This window comes from the organism of the source record quoted next, unplaced genomic scaffold (genome assembly GCF_019419815.1).
Source record: "Pyrus x bretschneideri cultivar Hongxiangsu unplaced genomic scaffold, Pyrus_bretschneideri_v1 Contig19, whole genome shotgun sequence".
Lineage (NCBI taxonomy): Eukaryota > Viridiplantae > Streptophyta > Magnoliopsida > Rosales > Rosaceae > Pyrus > Pyrus x bretschneideri.
The window spans coordinates 4,848,097-4,872,959 of NW_025999490.1; the positions used below are offsets into that span (position 1 = coordinate 4,848,097).

Below are 24,863 nucleotides of genomic sequence, written 5' to 3' on the forward strand. Positions count from 1 at the left end.
AATCCATGAGAAGAGGAAGGAGAAAGGTTGGGAGAATGAGACAAGGGCTGCCACCGGCTCCAAGTCGAAACAAGAGGCCGACAGCTATGGAGTTTTATGATCTAGGATTTTGGTATCCAAACGATTGGTTAGTATTGTATCAATTTACTAACTGATAAATACTCAAGCCTCATTAATTATTTATGTTAAATTTTTAAAGGTAAATCTCAGTTTACTATCATAATTTCTTTTGGTTTTTAACCTTATATACATAAGTTTTTTTTTCATCCCCGTTTGGTATCTAAAATGATAATTCTAACACTTTCATACATCAATTAAGTTTTTTGTTAAAACAAAATGTTAACATGTGACGTGGCACCCGCATGAACAATAACTGAATGCCAAGTGGCAATCTGAGTCCACATGAACATTAAAAATTAAGAAATTCATGACTTGAACAACGATTCCCTTCCCTCGCATATGAACTGTGAAGACTTGGAAATGTTCATATCACCAAGTCAATTACTTACACAGAGTTCATGGGGTCGCGATGCTTAGAGCTGAGTGGTCCAAGCGAATTAGGACGAGCCACGAGGTCATGGAAAAAGGAATCCGATTTCAACTTGTCAACTAATAACTCTTCAAGGCTGTAGGGTTACTCTTTAGTCTGGTCTACCTTCGGTTTAAAGTCCATAGCGTATCAACTTTTTCTCCTTCCCCTACTTCTTCACTTGTAGAGGACTTTCGGCACTCGGAATAGCATTGTAGCAATAATTTAAATCAATAATACTATATAGGAATTTTAACTAAGAAACATAATGTTGGGATCATTCGTATATCTACAATCTAATATTTCGGTCCCAAGTTCATCATATTCTAAAACTCCTTTAAGGACTAAAATGTCTCTCTATGAGTCTTCAGAGCCTCCAAAAGGATGAACTAGGTGTTTCCAAAAAGAAAAAAGAAAGAAAAAAAAAAACCCTTCAAGGACTAAATCAAAAACCATTTGTTCACTAATGATTTTTATTTAGTCTAAATCCAAAAATGTCATCTTACATTTCCGTGAAAAAAAAAAATACACGACAAAAACTTTTGCACCATAACTTTTTAGATAAATTCTCAAATGTGATCATCACAAATTATTACACCACTACATGATATTATTTTATAAGAAACTAATACAGTTGATAAGACGAGTTTTATGAATAAATAATTTTACGTGTAATAAATTAGCTGTAGTACGTGACATTCCGATATAAACCTAACATCATCTCTAGTCCATAAAATGACAGTTGTGGTTGTCCAATTTCCATGTTACCATTTTCTGTCGAATCGGTCAACTTGTGGGACGTCTATGAAGCTCTCTGCCAGTCAATCACTGGCCGTCGACCTGGGGTAGACGTTAGATTTTTTTTTTTTTTAAATATAAAATTTAACGATGAAAACATTCAAAATATTGTGTATTTCGAAGTATTTAGAATTTTACGTGGAGGTGAAAAAACAAGAACTCACGAACACGCATATTACTTGCAGAATCGTACAAGATAGAGGAGATGTGCTTAACTTCTAGTGCTTCAAACTTTTGCTAGCCAGCTTCAAAGTTATAACTTATGTGCGTGTCTCAAATGCTTCATTTTCACGTGGATTCATGTCTACCCACGAGAAGAGAAAGGGGATGAGAGACGAAGACCAACTATTTGTGATAAGAAAATAAATAATAGTCAATAAATTAAAATATTAAAAGGAAAACAAAAACATAGTAAGATATGGTTCATGTGAAAGGATAATTCTCCCTAACCATCACGGGGTGATCTAGTGATTGGAGACAAATTATAGGGTTGTATTTCATATGACACGTTTTGGGTTCGATTTCTGGTATTGGTGAATGCACAATGGTGGCTCACGGGAGGCTGAAATGCATGTACGAGTCTTCTCAATCTCTAAAATAATGGACTACCATGACGCAACAACCAACTGATCCCGTTTTAAAATAAAAAACAAAAATGACAATTCTCCACCGGCAGGTGAGCTGTGTGCATGAGAATTTTCTGTGTGCATGCATCAAAAGAACAAAAATGATCAAAAAGTTATTGTCTAAAATAAAGTGTTTGAATCAATTGTTTTTCAAATAATATTTGTCTTCAAAGTTTTAAGTACGATTCATGTGAATATCGGAGATACTTTACTTGTGAAGAGCTTGATGCCTAATACAAAAATGATCAAAAAGTTATAGTCTAAAATAAAGTGTTTGAATCAGTTGTTTTTCAAATAATATTTGTCTTCAAATGTTTTAAGTACGATTCATGTGAATATCGGAGATACTTTACTTGTGAAGAGCTTGATGCCTAATCAGTTATCACTAAACACGTTGCGAGTGAGATTAACTTTATTGATGCTCTGTTGTTTTAACATAACTTTGTAATTCTATTGTTTGACATTTCAATTTTTTAGTAAGTGTTTAAATTACAATAGATCCGAGCTTAGATAAATTAGCTAAGTCAGTGTATTTCTCCCTGTGCAATCTTTCTTCGTTTATTTTTTTAAATAATACTTTAATTATGAATGTGTTCGGGTGATGATGCATGTAATGTGTTCAGTTTACTACCAAGAAATTTTTTTGTTTTCAACCTTTTATACGTAAGTTTTTTTTCATTTCAATCTGGTACCTAAAATGAAAATTATGATATTTTCATACATCTGTCAAGTTTTTCGTTAAAACAGATATTAACCTATGACGTGGCGCTTGTGTGAACAATAATTGAATGCCACGTGGCAATCTGGGCCCACATGAACATTAAAAATTAACAAATTCATGACTTTAACAACGGTTCCCTCGCATGTGAACTATGAAGACTTGTAATGTTCATATCACCAAGTACAGTACTTACACACAGTTCAATGGGGTCGCGATGCTAGAGCTGAGTGGTCCAATCGTATTAGGACGAGCCACGAGGTCATCCTTGTCCATATATATATAAACCATCGGTTGTCAATTTAGCTAAAAAGAGAAATCGAAGAAGGAATCCGATTACAACTTGTCAACTGATAACTCTCCGAGGCTGTAGAGTTACTCTTTAGTCTGGTCCACCTTCGGTGTCTATAGCGTATCAACTTCTTCTCCTTCCCCTACTTTTCTACTTGTAGAGGACTTTCGGCACTCGGAATAGCATTGTAGCAGTAATTTAAATCAATAATATTATATAGGAAATTTAACTAAGAAACATAATGTTGGGATCATTCATGTATCTTCAATCTAATATTTCGGTCCCAAGTTCATCATATTCTAAAACTCCTTTAAGGACTAAAATGTCTTTCTGTGAGTCTTCAAAGCCTCCGAAATGATGAACTAGGTGTTTCCAAAAAAAAAAAAAAAAAAAAAACAAAAAAAAACAAAACCTTCAAGTACTAAATCAAAAACTATTTCACTAATGATTTTTTATTTAGTCTAAATCCAAAAATGTCATCTTACATTTCCGTGAAAAAAAAAATACAAGAAAAAAACTTTTGCACAATAACTTTTTAGATAAATTCTCAAGTGATCATCACAAATTATTAGACCTCCGTATAATATTATTTTATAAGAGAATAATACAATTGATAAGACGAGTTTTACAAATAAATAATTTTACGTGTAATAAATTAGCAGTAGTATGTGACATTCACGATAAAACCTAACATCATCTTTAGTCCATAAAATGACAGTTGTGGTTGTCCAATTTCCATGTTACCATTTTCCGTCAAATCGGTCAACTTGTGGGACGTCTATGAAGCTCCTCTGCCAGTCAATCACAGGCCTTCGACTTGGGGCAGACGTTAGATTCTTTTTAAAAAACATATAAAATTTAACGGTCAAAACATTCAAAATATTGTGTATTCTGAAGTATTCAGAATTTTTGGGTATATGCACGTTGAGGTGGAAAAACAAGAACTCACGAACACGCATATTGCTTGCAAGATTTGTACAAGATAGAGGAGATGTGTTTAACTTCTAGTGCTTCAAACTTTTGCTAGCCAGCTTCAAAGTTATATGCGTGTCTCAAATGCTTCATCTTTCACGTGGATTCATGTCCACCCACGAGAGAAGGCGGATGAGACAAAGACCAACTATTTGTGATAAGTAAATAAATAATAGTCAATAAATTAAAATATTAAAAAGATAACAAAAACATAGTAAGATATGGTTCATGTGAAAGGACAATTCTCCCTAACCACCTAGGATGGTTTAGTGGTTCGAGACAAATTATATGGTTGTATTTCATATGACATGTTTTAGGTTCAATTCATGACGCTGGTGAATACACGATGGTAGCCCATGAGATGCTGAAATGCATGTGTCAGTCTTCTCAATCCCTGAAAGAATGAACTGTCATGGCGCAACAACCTGACGATCCCTTTTTAAAATAAAAAATAAAAATGACAATTCTCCATCGGCAGGTGAGGCGTGCGCATGAGAATTGTCTGTGTGTATCCAAAAGAGCAAAATGATCAAAAAGTTGTAGTCTAAAATAAAGTGTTTGAATCAATTGTTTTTCGAGTAATATTTGTCTTAAAAGTTTTAAGTACGATTCATGAGAATATCGGAGATACTTGCTTGATGCCTAGTCATTATCATTAAACACGTTGCGAGTGAGATTAACTTTATTGATGCTCTGTTGTTTTAACATAACTTTGTAAATATTTTATAATTTGCCATTTTTATTTTTTAATAAGTATTTAAATTACAATAGATCCGAGCTTAGATAAATTAGCTAAGTCAGTGTATTTCTCCCTTTGCACTTTCTAATTCGAATCTTTCTACGCTTAATTTTTTAAATAATATATTAATTATGAATACGTTCGGGTGATGATGCATGTAAGGGTTTTATCGGCAGGAGCTTGACAAAACAAAAGTAGTTGGTCGCGTCATGTGCACAACTTTGCTCAACAGTTAACCGCCCTTTTGTTATCCTATTCTCTCTCATCCTCGCTCAATTTGTTTTTTTTAATCTTTTTTTATATAAAGATTTTAAAACAAGATGTTGACGTGATTTAATCATAACCGTGTAATTATAAAAAAAAAAAATTCTACTCTTACCACAAATCCGGTCAAGCCTTCTAGAAGGAGGGGAAGGGAGCTTTGATCCCATGCAATGCATGCATTATCAGCAGTCTGCAGTCTCATTTATATATATATGCTCGTTTGTCTACTTTAATTATCACCAATATAATTTTAGGTTTACTTTTTGTTATATTTAGAACTTTATTTTCATCTCACTTTGCATATGAAATTCAATTTTTGCTCACTTTGTTATCTTTTGTTAATTTCATAAAAAAAAATCCGTTAAATCTTTGACCTGACACAATCAAGGCCGCACCTCTGTATACTTTGCCCTAATCCGAACTAACCACCCAACTTCATTATGCACTAGGTCCTACATAAATTTTCAGTTGGCGGAAAATATCCCTCTCGAGCTTAATCTAGCAGTTTAGTCCTTGTATCCACACACGTCTGCCTTTCGCATGAACGATTGTCATAAACATTTACTTTGGGATTCATAATGCATTATTAAAATGAATCACTTAGGTTTGTTCAACGTTAAAACTTCATTGGCTTCGCAAGTGATGTTATGTATAGTTGCAAGCTCTCTCTGTATTTATATATCTTTATATATAAAGTCAACAACTCCTTCTGAAGCCACAAGCTTCACTAAAATTTTTTGGACAAAAATGCCCCCAAAACAAAAAAATTCAAAAACAGCTCAAAATAATGCAGGGGTATTTTTGTCATTTTACCATTGTTTTTTAATAATTAATTTTATACTTTTTTTAATTAGTATCTTACAATAGGTTAGCAATAATGTGATTCAATCAGTCGTTCTTTAAATATTATTTTCTCTATTTTTAAATACGTTCAAAACATCTTAAAAAGCGTGTAATGTCAATTATAAAAAATGTCTTTTGCACGCGCATAATAATGTGATTAAATTAGTTGTCAAATGATTTTTTTTTTTTTTTGAACAAACAATATGGGCTTCGCCTCACAATGAGCTAATTATAATGTGATTCAATCAGTTATTTATTAAATATTATTTTCTCTAATCATAATGTGAATTCAACTGCTTTAATTGGTTTGTAAGATATTTTTTTTAGCATGATTTAAGATTATTTATTTACTTCAAATATTTAACTTTTTTTTATCAATCCACTCATATAAAATATATTTAAAATATGTAAATCACTCCTAACCGTGTTTCAAAAAATGCTAACAAGAAAAAACAATCTCGTACGTCAGAGATATGTCTTTCGTAGGTGCGGTTCTCTTCCGGCTTCTGGAAGCGGAGAGTGAACGATACGGGAAAGCTGGAAATTGTTCGACTTAATTTAATTATTAAAACACTATTATATCTGTTGTTATTTATTTTTTTATTCAGTAAAGTCAGACAACAATTTAGCACTTTGACGGGAATACCTTAGTAACTCTGTCGTGACTTGTCAATTTGTCATTTAGTGCCGTCTACCATCTCCTTCGCATTGTAAACCTAAAATCTAAATTTGAATGTTTACGTGGTATTTTAGCATTTTTAAATTTTTGATCTTTAATTGATATGTCAAATTTTAAATATAAAATAATAATTCATATGTATTTTCTTTGCATTAGGAATGAAAAGAAACAAAATGATAATGGTTTAAACCAATAAAAAATTAATAAAAAGCATTTAATAATTAATTAAAATTTTTGAAGATGTTGTCAAATTTGGCAGTAAGGAGAATAGATGTCAATCTATGTCATGCTACATTAGATTTGACTTCTCGGTTGGAAAATATTAATACTATCTTTTGTTACCGTTATTGCTGATTTTGATATTTTATTGTCTCATTTGAAGATGCTCTTCATGAGGCCGTAACTTTGTACCGTTAAATGGGAACGTTTATGTGGCTTTATGTAACAATCTAGAATAAAAGTTATAAACATGAGGGACCGGCTCCTTTTGTTATTATTATTTTGTTTTCTACGAAAAGCCGCTTTCATTTTATGTGACTTTATACTTTTACTTTATGTCATGCTAAGTTATTATATTAGTAAGTTATTAACGATATTAATATTGATATTATCATTATTATTGAATTAATTAAGAGAATTATTATTAGCTCTTCAAAAATCTCATTCTATACTCTAAACTTTTTATATTAGGAAAGAAAAATACACTTACAAGGAGTGTATAATGAGATTTTTGAAGTGCTAATAACAATTCCCTTAATTAATTGGGTATATGGGTGGGATGAGAGATTTTTCAGTGTAATCAGTACACGGAGTGATACATCACGTGTCACTATACAATGGTGGGATATGTGTGTTAAAAAGTTAACAACTAAAAAAATAAAATTTCTCACCACTTCTATAAAAACATATGGTATACCACTCGTGTTCCAGTCACAATAAAAAAAATTTGGGGATGGGATTTGGTTATGTGGTTAGGAATTGGTATTTTTATTTAAATTAAACACAAATAGTATTTGACAAAAACTAGTCACATGATATACGATAAACCGTTAAAATGTAGGGATCTCTTAGATCCCCACAAAATAGATATGGAGAAGATCCTCTTCCATGTGGTCATTGGTCAAGGACACGGGCTTAATACTCTACTTCCCAAGTACTTGAATGTGTGTGTTAGGGTAATAGAAGAACTCATCATAATTCATATCAGCCGGTTATATATTGTTACTCCACCAATTGCTTAATATTGTTATGATGTTATCTTTGAGTATAATCCAACGTCTGCGTTCGATTGGCGAGGAAGTTTGGAGAGGGTCAGAGGAATTCGGTCGGTAATATTCATGTGCTACATTAGCACATTAACAGAAAATTTGACAGAATGTAACGGAATGACAAAATTGATTTGCTGGACCCATTTTCAAGTGACCAATATTTCTTGGACCATTTTGTCCAATTTCAAGGACCCAATTGTGATAAAAACATTTCTTTTTTCCTTTCATAACTACGTTATTGTTGTAAACTAATTTTAAGAGTGGGTGAGAGAGAGGGACAACATAAAGAGAGAACGGCTCAATTGTGTGTGAGAATTTTATTTCACACTATGACACTTATTCATTATTTATATTTAATATGATGAACTTTCTTGTCTTATAAGTAATACAAAGCTTACGAGGATCTCCAAATCCTATTGGGATTCATATTTTAAATTTACACAATCACATTCCGTTCCCTTCACCTTCCCTTCTCTCTCACATTTCTTTTTGTCTTTCTATAAAGAAGTCAACAAAATATGTTGACGTGTCTTAATTGTGATCGTTTATGTAGAATGAGAGAAAGGGAAAATTTAAAAGGGAGATAATCCTACTCTTAGAATAATATTGTCATTAAGTTGGTGAAAATGGAGAAATGTGAGGTATCATAGGTTACATGGCAAAGGGTTCTATTTTTTTTTTCTTTCCCTTTCTATCTTATATTCTTTTCGTTGAGTTTGTTTTCATGTCTCCATCGTTGGTGCTTCTGCTTTCTCTAATTAGGTATCAATGGTATATGGATGGCTAGAAGTTTACGGGCTAGATTCCTCCTCTTTTGCTCTGTACGAAATTGCAAATGAAGAGTAACATTCTATGATTGTACAATGACCTAACTCCGACATGTACTGCAAAGTCTTTATTATCTTTGCTGTTTTATTTTTTTGAAACAAGTGATATTATCTATATTAAGAGGAGATGGTGAGTTTAGTGTCACAATAGACTAAAAATAATGTGATACAAACTCGTTCTTAATGAGAATCGAACCTGATACCTTTCACTAAAGAAAATATCTATATCCGTTTAAGAAAAACTCTATATAAATTCTTTTAATTTAGACGGTTGTTATAACAGAACGATTGGATTACATACAACACAAGAATCTCAGTGTTTTCCAACTTTTTATCCAAAAAAAAAAGAGTCCAACTTTTACTAGTCCATGTTTACCAATACGTTGACCCCGAAAATCAAGCGTGGGTTTTTATTTGCCAATCCACATTAACCGAAATATTATCCAAAGACAAAGACAATATTTTATGTTTACCAAGAAAAATTTATAAAATCTGGAGTCACGCGCGCGTCAAGCAGCGGAAAGTGGCACTTGCCTATAAAAGCAAGACGAACGGCACGCCCATCCCCGTCCTCCTGTCCAACGCTCTCCGTCTCTCTGCTAAAAATAGCCATAAAAGCTCGACTTGCAAACTTTCCGAGATACCCAGAAAAAAGATTGAAGCTTTGAAGGAAGGAAGGATAGTAGTAAGACTGAAAGCAATTTCTGTGCCGAACTTCTGCGTTTCTCTTCACGGTACGCCTGTAATTTTTTTGTTTTTTACTGTTTTTTCTTTTTTGGGTGCATTTGTTCTTGAAGTTCACCTTGCTTTTCTCTGTTGAGCTGAAAAAACTTGAAGAGGACGTTGAAATAGTAGTAAAATTTGTGGGTTTTGGGTTTTGTGGAGGATGTTTCTGTGGTTTGATTTGTTGAGCCGCAGATCTAGCTTTGTTTCTGCTTGCAAATTTGTCATGTTTGGATTTTTGGGCTTGTTTGGTTGCTGGGAAAGTGGTTTGGGGAAAGAGAAAAGGGAAATGCTTGGGAAGTTTGTTTGTTTGAGAAACAATTCTCAAGCATTTGCCTTTTATCACAACACAAAAATGGTGTCTTTTTTTCTTGTGGGGATGTGGATAGGGTGCCATAGTATTGAATGCTTGGTTTACAGTGATCTGACGCTAGATTGTAGGCCAAGAGATGTGAGGCTTCTGGGGTTTTCTTTGACTCAATCCTGTTCAATTCTATGATAGGTTTGTGAGATATGGTTTCGAAGCGCATGTTAAGCTTGATCAAACTGTTTAGGAGCATGTAGGTATGCATCTTCGTCTTTTCGGGGTTTATATTTGGTTATATATCGGAATTTTATTATGATTTGCTTTGACTGTTGTACTTCACCTCATGCTGGAGGGGTTTCCCACAACTTTGAGGGTGGTAGTGAGATGTATAGGCTTGAACAAGGTTGATCAGCTAAGTGTGATATGCCTTGAATCGCTGTCGGTTGAATCCCTTATTTCAGATCTGTGTCTACCATGGAGCTGGGGTGAGAGAAAAACCGGAAAATATCGTTGGTTTTTGTGTTCTTCTTGATGGAGGGTTTGGGGTTGGTTCAGTTTCCTCGTCAGTAGCCAGTGATTTTCTTTCGCTGTTCTATAGCAATTTAGATGCTCTGTTGAAGTTGAGGAATTGTTGCTGCTAATTGTGTTGTTAGATCTCAACTCCAACATAACTGTTTGTGTACAACAGTTTCCGGTGGTATCTGTTACATAAGCCTATATGAATGGGTTGAAACTTAAAATCGACTATTAGGAAGCAAAACCTAAATGGGCAGAAAACTACATCCAAGGTGCTATGAGCGGGTGCTATTTGTAGTTACCATTGTATCTGAATTGGTTTCATTTGTCTCTCACAACGTGATTGTGCATACTATTCTTTCTCGCAAACAGTTGTCTTGTCTTCCATTTGTTAGATTTTCTTTCTGATTGTTTTGCAAGGTAGAACATCAGATGAGGGAGCTTCAGAAAACTCCTGCTACTAAACTGGTTTCATTTGTCTTATCTTTTGCAGTATTGGTGAAAAAAACAAATTAGAAGAACCGAAAAATGGCGTTGCAGCAATACTTTGCACACGAATGCAAATCCATCGCCGGAGAAACAACAGAATCAGAAAATTCCAAAGGTGGCTTTGACTGCAACATCTGCTTAGACTTTGCACACGAGCCAGTGGTCACCTTCTGTGGCCATCTATATTGCTGGCCTTGCATTTACAAATGGCTTCATGTTCAGAGTGCGTCCCTTGCCTCCGATGAGTGCCCTCAGTGCCCTGTTTGCAAGGCTGATATATCACACACTACCATGGTCCCACTTTATGGCCGGGGCCAAGCAACTTCTGAACCTGAGTTTGAAGGAAAGGTAGCACTCTACGGGGGAATGGTAATACCTCCCAGACCATCAGCATTCGATGCACAAGCTCTCATATCTAGCACCTCTCAGACGGTCCAGCAACTTCCGTATCGTAACCCTTATCAGAACCAACAATATAACCCTCATTCATACAGCAGTTTAGGGGAACATTCTTCCTCGCCGCTGCTTGACCTCAGAGGCACTGCAGTGGCAGGTATCCACCATCCGGCGGTTGGGGTGTTTGGGGAAATGGTTTATTCAAGGGTGTTCGGAAACTCGCAGAGCGTATATGGGTATCCAAATTCGTATCACCTAACTGGAAGTAGTACTCCGAGGCTGAGGAGGCACGAGATGCAGGCAGACAAGTCACTAAACAGAATATCTATTTTCCTCTTCTGTTGCTTGCTTTTGTGCCTTCTTGTCTTCTGAAGTTTAGAGACTTGGTCATTCTCCTGCTGCTGCCATTTTGTATACTGTATAATTAACGCTTGGGAACATAGATAGATGACATTAGATTTGAAATATATGGGGTAATAGTAATCCTAGAGATTTTATTCAGAATCATCCTTAGTTTTGGTTTTATCATTGTCTTTTTTAATGTCGCTGATTCGAGAAAAACGCAGATGTCACCGAAGATATATCCTCATCCGTCCCAGGAGATGCGCCCTATAGACAGATGGGGATACATCCCCCAGTGATACGTAAGAATCTCTCCGTTGGTACCGAAGAAAAAAACGGGCATCAAGATTCCAATTTTAAGTGGGTCTAGGCAAAAATTAGAGATTACATTAACGAATGACAAATATTACTGAATATAAGAAATTTCATTTTCAAATCAAATTATAATTAATTAAATTAAAGATGTACTTAAAAGCTGGCTTTAATAAGTGCTTTTGGGAGGTAAGGCGGGTCCATACTAAATAGCCAACAATTATTTCACAGTGGGGAAGGGAAATTAGCCGGATACTTTTTCTAGGAATTTAGTAATCATGTTCATTTAGTGTACATCGTAAGATCAATTTTCATCAAGTATTATTTATATTTGAATTTTAAATTTTAAATAATTTTTTACTACACAATATACGATGAACGAACATAATTGTGGAATCTCTATGATCCCTAAGAAAAGATCCTTTTCCTTCACAGTGGGTCTCTTTTAAGCCAACTTGGTCACATGCAGTGCAGGCTTACAGCTACAAATTCTAGAGATTTTATTCAAAATCATCCTCAGTTTTGGTTTTATCATTGTCTTTTTCAACATCGCTGATTTGAGAAAAACGCAAGTGTCACTGAAGATATATCCTCATCCGCCTCAAGAGATGAGCCATATAGACAGATGGGTGATACATCCCCCAGTGATCAGTAAGAATCTCTCCGTTGGTAGCAAAGAAAAAAAGGGGGCATCCAAGATTGCTATTTTAAGTGGGTCTAGGCAAAAATTGGAGATTACATCAACGTATGACTAACATTATTGAATAATCTTAGGAAATTTCAATTTCAAATCAAAGTATAATTAAATTAAAGATGTGCTTAAAAGCTGGTTTTAATAAGTGCTTTGGGAGGGAGGCGGGTCCATACTAAATAGCCAACAATTATTTCACAGTGGGTCTCTTCTAAGCCAACTTGGTCACATATAGTGCAGGCTTACAGCTAGAAATTCTATCCCCCGTTGTAACAAGAGGCCAAGCCTATGAGGTTTTTTCAAAAGTGCTTTTACCAATCCAATCAGCCAGACAAGCTCTATATATTGCTTTTGGTGAATCCTGACACATCTTAATGATTGATTTCCATTTTTTGGTGTGTTGACCAATAAGAACGGGAGAGATTGGGGTGGGTGGTGGTGGTGGAGCCAGAAACTAAGGAGAATTCAATAGTAAGATAGGGGAATAAGAAATGAATTATTGCTCGAGTGATTAACCGGGAATCGCAGTCTGCCAAGAATACACAAATATTTCACTCAAACTCCAACGTGAGAAATGTATGCACGTTTGTCTACAAAATGAGAAATGTATGCACGTTTGTCTACAAAATGAGAAATGTATGCGCATCTGTCAATTTTTGGTAAAAAAAAATGACTTCTTACGCGTGCTATGTCTACTCATCTATCATATTTTCGTAGCAATCTTATATACGTTGTTTCATGCATTATTGACGATGGGTGCATGCATTTCGCCCCAGAAGTTATTCCATCAACCTCAATTCGGCAGGTGGTCATGAACGTTCTGGCAATTGGTTCACCTATACCCATCCACTTTCCCACTGAAATGTACAAGTAACAACATTAAGTTGGTTATACTCAACCTAGAAACACGAATTTGAAGCATCTCTAGACCTCACTGTCCGGAACTCAAAGATCAGGAAATATAGACTGTTTCAAAAAAAAAAAGAGAGAGAGAGTTCCGAGCCCTTGGTTTGTGTGAGATGGGTCAGTGGAATGAGTTTATGATAACCGTCAGATTCAATTTAAATGGTCAAAATTTCTTGATCCTTAGGTTCCAAACTGAAACTCAGTGAGGATCTCAACTCCAAAAACATCATCTTCAACATTTTTTTTTTTATTACCAATCCCTGATCAAAAGCTGTTGGCCAAACCAATAAACTTTTTGCGTCACTGACCACAATGTCCAAAACAAATTGACTCTTATGTTGCTGCAACAAAAGAGTTGTTTTACTCCTAACATCGAGAAATTTCTACGGTGTAACTAAAGTATACATAATACATAACAAGAGAAATGTTAATAAAAGAATAAACAATTGATTATATGTCAGAATTTCTCGTAATTTTAAATCCAAGAATCTTATATAATCCTCAACCGAAAGGGTTTGTAACTTTGTGATGATGAAATTAGATCGTGGTGGACACAGAGATCTGTGGTTGAATGTGCATCCCCAAATGTGTTGAGTGTGATGATAATGCTGGTGTGGTGGTGTCTGTCATCAATTTGGGCACCCAAAACCCAACTGTGGATCATCCCTCGGCTTAAAACGTTAACTTTACACATCCTACTTGATTTGAGGAAAATTAATGAAAATGACTTAAAATCTTTGAGTTTTAACGATAAGGATAAAATAAAGGGTAAAGTGAATAGTATCAAGATTGACTTTTTAGTATAAAAATGTGATTTTTTTGTTAAAATGAATAATATCAAAAACTTTTGTTTAAAGTTTCATTTGATTTGATGTTGCAATCTTTAGTTGATGCCAGTGTGAGGTAGTGAGTGATATGCATCGATAAGGTTTGTCTATTTGATTTGCTTGTCAGCTGCCATTTGTTTTAGGTCCACTTAAGTTTGTCGTTTTACACTCCATTGCATCAATTATTACATATTTGACCTAATGATCTGTCGTATTTTAGCATCTGTTGCGTTATGTTGTAATATCTTGTAAAATTATTCGGCTCAACTTAAACTCGATCCATGGACTCATGCCAGAATATATAAACCTATACCCATTTGTAAGTTATGTAAATGCATCATATCGTGCTTCACCTATTTACCTATTAAGTGTTTAAGCTTTGTACTACTAAGACATGTGGTTTAGGTCCACTTATTTTTGTTGTTTAACATTCGAGCGTTTAAATGTCGTAAATAGTAAGCCTGACAACATGTCATGTTCGTATTATGTCATTATACTACATGATATGTGTTTATATCCATTTATTTGGGCCTTCAACATTTGATTGCATCAAATGGTAAATCTTTCAAGTATTGTTTTAAAATTGCAAAGTGCCATTTTCATGTCGTATGAGATTATATTTAACTCAAAATTTTACTCTCGTGAGCTTAACGTATCTAAACATATAAACATAAATCATTCACAATTTTTTTTTTTTTTTGACAAACTATAGAATAATTTGGTGCAAAAAAAATGCTCTTAAGCAACAGAGCTACAAATCATTCACAAATTTTTCGTACACGTCTTTTTTTCACCCGTTTACCAAATAGGGTTTAGCCACAACAAGTTGTTATTTGCGACCACATGTGTTTTAAGTCCACTTATTTATTTGTGTCGCTTGACATTCTGAACGCATATGGATATCAGAAATCAAAGTGGCCACCTATAATTATGCCAGCGTTTGAAAATCCTCACATCATATTCAAGACCGGCCCACTCAACCACATTGAAATTTATGTCCTTTTATTGGTCAATGAGATTATGTTGTATTATTAAGCTCAAAGAGTTATAGACTTGAATCCCAATTTTCTTTCCGTTTCATTCTTGAAAGAAAAAAAAAAAAAAAAAAAAAAAGATTAGCCGATGGTTTTGCCATGACAATCTACTCTTTTGAGGGTTTAAAAGATTCACAAAATTTCAGCGTTCACTGGTGGCTGCGATTCACCAGTGCTAGAAATCAAACTCATGACGTGTTATGTGAAATACAAGTATAAAATTCATCTCCAACAACTGATTCATCTCGTGACGGTTTCTTTCAATTTCATTGAATGATATTAATTAGCTATTGTATGCTTGTACTTAACCACCGTCTACATTAAGAAAGATGTTTTAATTATACTTGTGTACAAGTTATTAATTATTTGTACGGCCAAGCGATGGTTAAGACTCAAAATTGCCTTGGAAATAGTTTCGCAAAAGAATTGTTATCGACTCTACAGTAATTTTGTTTTAAAAAAAAAATGAGAACAACTAGTCGCTTCATTACGATAATTCATTTTTTTAAGCCAAAAAGACTCATAGAGATAAACTAACATATCAAACTCTTCATATCAAGCTAGCGTGTGATTTATTTATTAACCCTAGACATTAAATCCAAAAATTACAACATAAAATACAAATCTAAAATTTGTCCCCGACAACTTAACCGTCACGTGGTGGTTACACTCCACAGTAGTTAACTTGAAAAAAGTAGTCTCGAGTAATAGTCCGTCAAACAAGGGACAGCGGCTGGGTGATGAGTGGGCCTATTGGCCCAGAAAGAGAGTATGAGAGAGAGATGGGCCTCAGTATGCTTATTCTAATGGTAGTAAAAGGAGGGTGAGGCCCATATGTGGTCGGAATTTCTATGCTTTTTCTAATGCAAATCAAAATGTACATTTAACTTATACATCTAAAAGTGAGCTGTAAGATTATTTAACTTTACGAAATCTAACGGCTCTTTCCGATAAGTATGTTAACCACGCACTTCTAATGTACATTAGAAAAAAATCATTGGTTTTTGAAGCATCCATATATCTTTTACGTTTTGTTTAATGATTAAGCTTTGTTTGGCGCACCGTATTGAAAAATATTAAGACTAAATCCAGTTACACGTCGTAGATTATATGATTCCGAAACAAAAACTCACATGATTTCACTTCTGGAATCTTCAATGACTTTTTAAGCACCATCCATTTTTTAATGGGAAGTTTTAACGAAACACTTCCGATACTGTTCATTTTTAATAAAAAAAATCATATTTTCATCTTTTCCTGGTACTATTCACTATACATTTTTTTGTCATTTTTCATTAAAACTAAATTTTTTTTATACTTTTCGTTAGTTCCTTTTTAAAATTTGAAACACATGACCAAGATTCCACACATAATTGCTCACTCAAATATTATAAACAAATGTTGATTAGTTAAAACAATCATAATAAAAACACTAAATACCGCCCCCTTGTAAGTGAGAAGTCTTAGATTCGATTCTCGCCAAAGGCAAATCTGAATTACATTATTGCTAGCCCATTGTGAGGCTAAACCCTCGTCTCCTTTAATATAGATAATATTGTTTGTTAAAAAGTAAAAAATAAAATAAAAACACTAAACATACAATTTTTATAACTCATTCCATGTCATTGTCCATAGCTTTCCATGAACTTCTGTTTTATACAAGCAATAATAAGAAAGGTGAATCCGATGTAGAGATAAACGCTCTTAACTCAACAATTTTCAGCTAAAGTTGGAATCAGAAAAAAGAAAAAAAAATAGAATTTAAGTTCAAGTCTCAGTATTTATCCCCCCTGGTGTTATTGGTTTTTTTTTACCTCGGACTAACCTTAAGGCATTTTAACCAAAATGATTTATGAAATTTGCATAACTCTTCACTTTGATCCCTAAGATTGAAATCAATAGAAGTGGTCATTGAGTTTGTCAAACATCAATCATTTTGGTCATTCCATGAAAAATTATGTTAAGTAAGGATCAAAAAGACAAAAATACTCTCTTCTAAAACAATGTCAAAATGATTTGACAAAAATTCAGGGTATTTTTGTCATTTTATTATCTTTAATGGAGATTTTCATGGAATGACTAAAATGATTGATGGTGGACAAAACTTAGGAACCACTTATATCGAATGACTAAAATGATTGATGATGGACAAAACTTAGGAACCACTTCTATCGATTTCAAATTTCAAGAACCAAGTGAAAATTTATGCCAATCTAAGGGATTATTTTGACTAAAAAGCCCGAACCTTAATTCATCAAAGCCTACTATATTAGTCCTTGGTTTTATATTGTACTTTTTGGAAAAGGATCCTCTTCGGATACTCTTTGTGGAGATCCGGGGATCAATCAATCACAGCTGTTCATCATACATAATTTTAAATTTTAAATTTTAAATTGAATATAAATAGTATCTAATGAAAACTAACCGCACGATGTACGATGAACAATTATGATTAATGGATTCCTCGGATTTCCACAAAGAGGATTCGGAGAGGATCATTTTCTGTACTTTTTGATATACTAATCTCATGACTCTGTTTGGTCGGTAAGCTGTTTAAAGCACTGTATCTGATTTCTTTAATCAATACCACTTTTATATCGTTTTTACATATAGAAAATTTTAAAGAAGTACTAACAGGACTCTTTTAAGGAAAGAGATTCTCTCCGGATCTCTCCCTCCAAAACTCAGAGATCAAGTAATCTGGACTATTAAAAATTTGATCAAACGGTGAAATATTATTATAGCTTTTAAATTTTTTCCTAACTTATATGTTTTTAGCCGTTTGATCAAATTTTAAATACCGTGATTATTTGATCCTTGAGCTTTAGAGGAAGAGATCCGAAAAGGATCTCTTTCCCATTTTAAAAAGTAGAATTTTATGTACTTTCTGTTACTTTATGTTTTTCACACAATGCTTTATAATATTAGCACAAAATTGATGTTAAACCATGAGGGAGCAGAGAGTTCATGAAAATTCCAACTTTTAAGAGAGTTCCCTCATTTCTAAAAAATGTATTCAAATAAAAAAATTTTGCACACGACTCTCAAGTGATAGTGTTGTTTATTATCTTATTTATTACCTTTAAATGAGTTTAAATTTCGTGATCTACGTAATATATAGATCTCGAAATTATCCTAGAGATCTTCAAATTATATTCGTTCATCGTTTTTCGAGTGATCAAACATGATTTATAATGAACAAATACAATTTAAAGATTTTCAGAATCTTCACAAAAAAAAATCCAAAAAGAATCTTCATTCGCAAAAATACACCTGAAACTCTGCCAAATTGTTCCAAAAATGGGTCAGAGTTCGCGGCCTTTTGGTTATCCTTTCAATGTTTGAATATCTTGGGGTTGGTGGGGTGGCGGGGTTACCATTGGGGTGACTGAAGACTACACAATCATTCTGTGCACCCAAAACCCTAAAATTTCCTCTTTTATTTCTCCCAAGGATTTTCTATACACCACTACTTGAGTTTTTATTATAAAAGAGCCTTATGGTCATTACCTAATTGGATTTTCAAGTATTGTGTACTAATTTAGATGCTTAGTCAAGTCAATTATTAGAAATTTTGTTTAATCATATAAACTATATTTCTATTAATATAAAATTAAAGAAATATCAATGTCATTATAAGCGGATCTACATAAAAACCAATGTATGCAATTGCTTCATGTTTTATGTTGCAACATATGAAATTGTCTTATTTTTTGAAATATCAAGATCCTTCCCAATTTCAATTATAACAGCAATTATGGGTATATGTAAATCCCATAACATAGATTGTTACACAATATTATCTAATTCAGGATCTTATTTGTATATGATACCCATTAAATAATTTTCAGGAAAAGATGTGTTGACGACAATAACATCCTGACTTCCTATTGCTTGTTGCGGTAAGAACTAGAATAAACGGTACAATAACAACAAAATGCAAGATTATTTACTTCACAACGTTTTGACATCCACACCAAATAGTAATGAATTCTTTTATGACGTTCTAAATCCAAGTTGTGTACCGCTTTAATTGGCAAACTACGCAGTCTAACCCTTAGAACATATACTATAGCACCATATACGAGAATAACTCCCAAAGGGCCGGAGTAAATTTATTCTAATACGTTATTGTATCTTTGCTAGTATTTCTCTTTCTAACCTACAATTACGAGTACAATTTTTTTTTAATCCGCCACTTGTCATTGTCCAACATGAGACAAATGAATTTATATGCCTCCATCTACTTTTGTTACATAAAAATAAAAATAAAAATAAAATAAAAAAAAGCTAAATTGGGTTTTTTGGGAAAGTTGCATGAACTTGACAAACTTAAAGTAAAAGAAAGTTAAAAGGAAGCAGTCAACGTTCCACGCCATTAGCTAGTACTTTCCAAAAGCTCGAGGGTGAAAGCATGGCATAAATAAGAGGCTGGTACAGTGTAGAATATTTTAGGAACTCTGTGGAAACAAAAGTTTCAAAAGCTAGCTAGCCAGCCATAGATGGCTGAAACTTCTTCCCGAACAAGAAGCGCCGCCCCGTTTCTGTCGAAGACGTTTGATCTGCTAGAAGAACAAGATGTCGGAGGAGATGGTGGTGGGAAGAGGAATATTGTGTCATGGAATGTAGAGGGCACTGGATTTATAGTATGGTCTCCTGCTGATTTCTCAGAGCTCCTGCTGCCTAAATATTTCAAGCACAACAACTTCTCCAGCTTCATTCGCCAACTTAATACCTATGTGAGTCGCCCGCCCTTATCTTTCTATTTCAACCATTTCCGTATATCAGATTTGAAATCAGAACCTCATCTATTTGCTTTAATTATACAAAGAACGTATATACATGGAAAATTATATCTATGTTATATACTTAAGGTTTAGAAAGCTTTTAGAAAATTTCTTTTGTTTGGTTATTTCTGATCACTTGATCAAGAACCCAGTAATTCATAGATAAAGAAAAAAAATCTAGGGTTTGAACCATCACTACCAGAAATATCATTTGACCGACGAACGGTATTTTGTTGGGCAAACAGCCTTTACCCGCCGGAATACTAACGTTCGTCGATCAGCAAAAAGGGTCAATGTTTTGATTTCTGCAGAGCTTTTTGCATTCATTGATCTACTCGTTCAAAGCATTGAGTGATCTACTCATTCAAAGATTTCATGGATTGAAGACGATGGTTATCTTTGTTGCGTATACCTCTCTCCCCGTATAACACTAGTCAACGAGAATATATAAATTATTGTGAAAGTCAAAAATTTGTGATAGTTTTAATTGGTCAAAATAATTACACTCTACAGACTGCAATAGTTTTGAGTTACGTGAGCAATAATAAAGCATAAACTTCTACCGACCATGAGAAAAACCTGGTGTAACTGCGTATTTACTCTCTCATATGTTTTTTTTTTAAAGACATTTGAGCTAAACTAGTCTCTGAAATTACATAAAGATTTGACTTTCATAAAAATGGTCCCTATGTTTGTTGTCACATCCCGGCCCGGATCCCCACTACATCTCGGGCTCAACTCTATCGTAACACGATATTGTCTGCTTTGAGCCTTGACCACGCCCTCACGGTTTTGTTTCTGGAAACTCACACGAGAACTTCTCAGTGGGTCATCCATCCTGGGATTGCTCTCGCGAGAACTCGCTCATCCTGGGATTGCTCTCGCAAGAACTCGCTTAACTTCGGAGTTCCTACGGAAACTCGAAGCCAGTGAGGTCCCAAAAAGCCTCGTGTTAGGTGGAGATGAGAATATATACATATATATATATATATAAGGCTTAAAGGATCCACTCCCTAAGACGATGTGGGATGTTACATTTGTTCACCGTCAATCATTTTACTTATTTAACAGAGATTTTTCATAAAATAATCAAAATAATTGATGGTGGATAAACTCAGAAATCACTTTTTCGATTTTAAATCTCATGGACCAAAGTAAGGAGTTATGTAAAGTTCAGATACTATTTTAACTAAAAAGTTTTTCTTTAAATCTCTTGTTACTTAATTTGACGTGATGTGAGAGAGGCAAAATAAAATTTTCCGATTGCAATTAGAATCTCCAAGATAGATCCATTTGTAAAATATTACTGTACTTATCTTAATCATTTTCAATCAATTATTTCTCATCCTTGTCTAATTTGGAAGCATTAGCACCAATGGTCAAATTTGGTTTTGGAATAAACAAGTGCAGTCGTGGTAGGTTCCCTTTATCCTTTTGCACGAATAATTGTCTAAAGTACCATACTCCCAAAAGAAAATTGTTTTCTTAATCCAACGACAAGAATTTTAGTAAATTTTGTTGTGCGTCTAGTCAAAGCACTTGTGCATGTTTTTAGTGCAGCATCTCAAATATGCAAGAAATTTTTCAGTGTACCGATGACATGATTTGATACACTAAGTATTACTACTAATTGGAAAATTTGTTTTTTCAAGTTTTCAATCAATTATATCATTACACTTGGTGTACCAGATCGTGTTTTTGGCGTACTAAAAAGTCTCTCCCAAGTATGTCCTTAATCCCATTTGGATACGCTACATATATCAAGGTTTTCTTCTTTTTATCTCATGACTCGGTGGGTTACAGTACTCTCAACCCTAGGGTTGGTTTGTGTTTGCTTATGAGCAAAAGCACTGCCTATAAAAGCATTTCCGATCATGAATTACATTAGTCAAAAGTTTGGCAATTCAACTTGTGATTCTAACCCTCAAAACCAAAAGCAGGGATTCAAGAAAACATCACCAAAACTGTGGGAATTTAAGCATGAAAAGTTCCAAAAGGGCTGCAGGCACATGCTAGTTGAGATCACCAGGAAGAAATGCGAACCAAGTGCTTTTCCAGCGTATCTGAAGGCTTCAGAAGAGAGTGGGAGCACAAGCACTGCACTGGCAGCAGCAGAAGAAAACAATTGCCTGCTATTAATGGAGGAGAATAAGAACCTGAGAAAACAGCAGTTGGAGCTGCAGGTGCAAATAGCTCAGTTCAGAACACTGGAAAATAAGCTGTTGGATTGCGTAGCTCAGTACATGGATGACCATCGGAACAAAGCTCGATGCTGATTGTTACCATAACTGTTGATTTGGTCGACACAAATTGGTCAGGTTTTATGGGATATGTATTTTGGATCTTGGGTATCATATAAACATGCTGCCTTTTTTCTGCAGTGTTTGCTAGCTTTTGGTATCGGGGTTTTGTAATTATGAAAATAATCATCAAGCTAAACCGAATTCACGAGAAACTTTTTGGTGTGATGGTCACAATGCTATGTCAAGTTACTAATTTTGTCATATTTCATGTGACATCATTTCATCGTATAAAAGTTATAACTGATTGAAATTGTTCATATTTTGCATCATCATCTAAAGATCATTTCCAGACAAATCCTTTAAATTAAAGGCCGTTTAGTCATTTATGTGAATCAAAGAAATTGACGATTAATCATGACAATAACACATATTTTCATAACTGTTAATTTGTTCGACACATATAAATGACTAAACGGTTTCCAAATCAAATAAATTTTTACGGCGATAATGAAAATGAGTTCTTACTTAAAAGGCCCAATTTCAGAAACATCAGGCCCCTTTCCTCCAAATTTCCTCCAAAAGCCGCCCTTCATTTTCATTTCTCTGGTTCTTCTCCCCCAACTCCAAAAACCCTAAACCCCAAATCATGGATCCGAAGCTCTTCGCTAGAACCCTAATCCGAAATGCGATGGCGATCAGGTCCTACTACACGAGCAGGACCAAGAAGCCGACCCTCTACAACAAAATCAGCCCGCTCGGAAACCCTAGCTTGAATGTGGTTCCAGAGCTCGACGACTGGGTCTACAATGGCAACAAGGTCCGAGTCGCCGAGCTTCAGCGCATCATTCACGACCTCCGAAAGCGGAAACGCTTCTCCCAAGCCCTCCAGGTTTCCATCTTTCTCTCTTACCTTGTACTTTGTGTTATCCCCTGTTTGGTTGCTCAGAAAATGAAAGAAAATTCGAAGAAGCATCAAAGTAACTAAATTTTAGTTAAAGAAAGTGAGTGAAAGAGGGAATTAGGATTTTTGTTAGTTAATGTGTTTGTTTGTATCGCAAGTAATTGGAAATTCCTCTGCTGTCGTAGTAATCTGTTATAGGTTGCAGATTTCAGAGTGGATGAATCAGAAGGGGATATGCATATTTTCGCCGGTTGAGCATGCCGTGCAGCTGGATTTGATTGGGAAGGTACGTGGGTTTGTTTCCGCGGAAGAATATTTCAATAATTTGAGGGACGAAGATAAGAACATCAAGACGTATGGTGCTCTTTTGAATTGCTATGTCCGGCAGCGCAAAGTGGATAAGTCCGTCGCTCATTTGCGCAAAATGAAGGAGATGGGATTTGTTTCCTCGCCTCTTACTTACAACGACATCATGTGTTTGTATACGAATGTTGGCCAGCATGAGAAGGTCCCCGGCGTTCTAGCTGAGATGAAGGAGAACAATGTTCCTCCGGACAACTTCAGCTATAGAATCTGCATCAATTCGTATGGCGTGAGGTCTGATCTTGAAGGAATGGAAAAGGTTTTTAAAGAGATGGAAAGCCAGCCTCACATTGTCATGGACTGGAACACGTATGCTGTCGTCGCCAATTTCTATGTTAAAGAAGGCCAAACCGATAAGGCAATGAATGCTTTAAAGAAGTCGGAAGAGAGGCTAGATAACAAAGACGGACTTGGCTACAATCATCTGATTTCGCTCTATGCGAGTATGGGAAGTAAGGGTGAAGTTTTGAGGTTATGGGGTGTTGAGAAGAGCGCTTGTAAGAGATGCATAAACAGGGATTATATGGGCATGTTGGTGTCTCTGGTGAGGCTCGGTGAGCTCAATGAAGCTGAGAAGGTGATGGAGGAGTGGGAATTGTCTGGAAACTGTTACGATTTTCGGGTGCCACAAACTGTCATTACAGGCTACACCGTAAAGGGATTGTACGAGAGAGCAGAAGCTCTGCTTGAAGACTTGATGGAGAAGGGAAAAGCAACCACAGCGAGAAGTTGGGAAACAGTGGCGGCGGGGCATGTGAATAAGGGTGAGATGAAGAAGGCTTTTAAGTGCTTGAAGGTGGCCCTCCGTCTGTCTTCCGAGAAAAGATGGAAGCCGAACCTCGGAGAAGTGACACTGACAACCTTATTGAGTTGGCTTGGTGACGAAGGCAGTGCTGAAGATGCGGAAGCTTTTGTTGGGGCATTGAGGAAAGTCATCCCGGTGAACAAGCACATGTATCATGCTTTGTTAAAGGCATATATAAGAGAGGGTATAGAAGTGAATAGTGTTTTGGATCGACTGAAAGCTGATAAAATAGACGGCGATGGCGCAGAGACAGCGAAAATCCTTGCCATGAGAGAAAACTAGCTTCTACAGAAGCATATTTCAATGGCAATGGCAATGGCGATGGCGATGGCGATGGCGAAGAAATTATTATCCCAAGACAAGTACGAAGCCACCGTCTCCCTCTGCCCATTGTCCCCAGTTTCAACGGTGACAAGAGAACATCTCCGGAACAGTTTCGCCGATCAGAACATCTCTGGATGCTTAGGGGCGTGGTGAAAGTTCTGTGAAAATAGATTTTATGACGGTTTCTGTGGAGTTTCACAAAATCGATTAAAAACCGTAGAACAATTTCTGTGAAAAACGCAATTGTTGAGATTTCGTAAAATTTTTTGCTGTGTACTGTGACAATGTTATAACCCATGAAAGCAATGGAATATGTTTACGATTTGAAGGATGTCATTCGAA

General features: G+C 35.1%; 2 protein-coding genes and 1 non-coding gene across 6 annotated transcripts; all 3 read left to right on the top strand.

Annotated features, from left to right (window-relative positions):
- The first annotated feature begins 9,109 nt into the window (after positions 1–9,109).
- On the top strand, positions 9,110–11,493 carry LOC103931103 (E3 ubiquitin-protein ligase RMA1H1-like). 2 transcript variants are annotated; one of them, XM_048582328.1, is made up of 3 exons: positions 9,110–9,289; positions 9,781–9,842; positions 10,595–11,493. In XM_048582328.1, the coding sequence occupies exon 3, from the start codon at positions 10,630–10,632 to the stop codon at positions 11,356–11,358; it is 729 nt and encodes a 242-aa protein (XP_048438285.1). In that variant the 5' UTR covers positions 9,110–9,289; positions 9,781–9,842; positions 10,595–10,629; the 3' UTR covers positions 11,359–11,493. The 2 variants fall into 2 exon arrangements, with proteins under 2 accessions (XP_048438285.1, XP_009338820.2); XM_009340545.3 differs by lacking the exon at positions 9,781–9,842 and having other exon boundaries at positions 9,111–9,289.
- An 8,205-nt stretch (positions 11,494–19,698) lies between these two features.
- On the top strand, positions 19,699–22,391 carry LOC103931012. The gene is made up of 2 exons (XR_007257646.1): positions 19,699–19,837; positions 21,826–22,391. It is a non-coding gene; the product is annotated as an uncharacterized LOC103931012 (transcript).
- Positions 22,392–22,675: 284 nt separating this feature from the next.
- LOC103930927 (pentatricopeptide repeat-containing protein At4g21705, mitochondrial) lies at positions 22,676–24,857 on the top strand. 3 transcript variants are annotated; one of them, XM_009340357.3, is made up of 2 exons: positions 22,676–23,017; positions 23,235–24,857. In XM_009340357.3, exons 1-2 carry the CDS (start codon positions 22,775–22,777, stop codon positions 24,477–24,479), a joined length of 1,488 nt encoding a protein of 495 aa, XP_009338632.2. In that variant the 5' UTR covers positions 22,676–22,774; the 3' UTR covers positions 24,480–24,857. The 3 variants fall into 3 exon arrangements, with proteins under 3 accessions (XP_009338632.2, XP_048438287.1, XP_048438286.1); XM_048582330.1 differs by having other exon boundaries at positions 22,876–23,017; positions 23,215–24,857; XM_048582329.1 differs by having other exon boundaries at positions 22,876–23,017; positions 23,228–24,857.
- Positions 24,858–24,863: the final 6 nt, after the last annotated feature.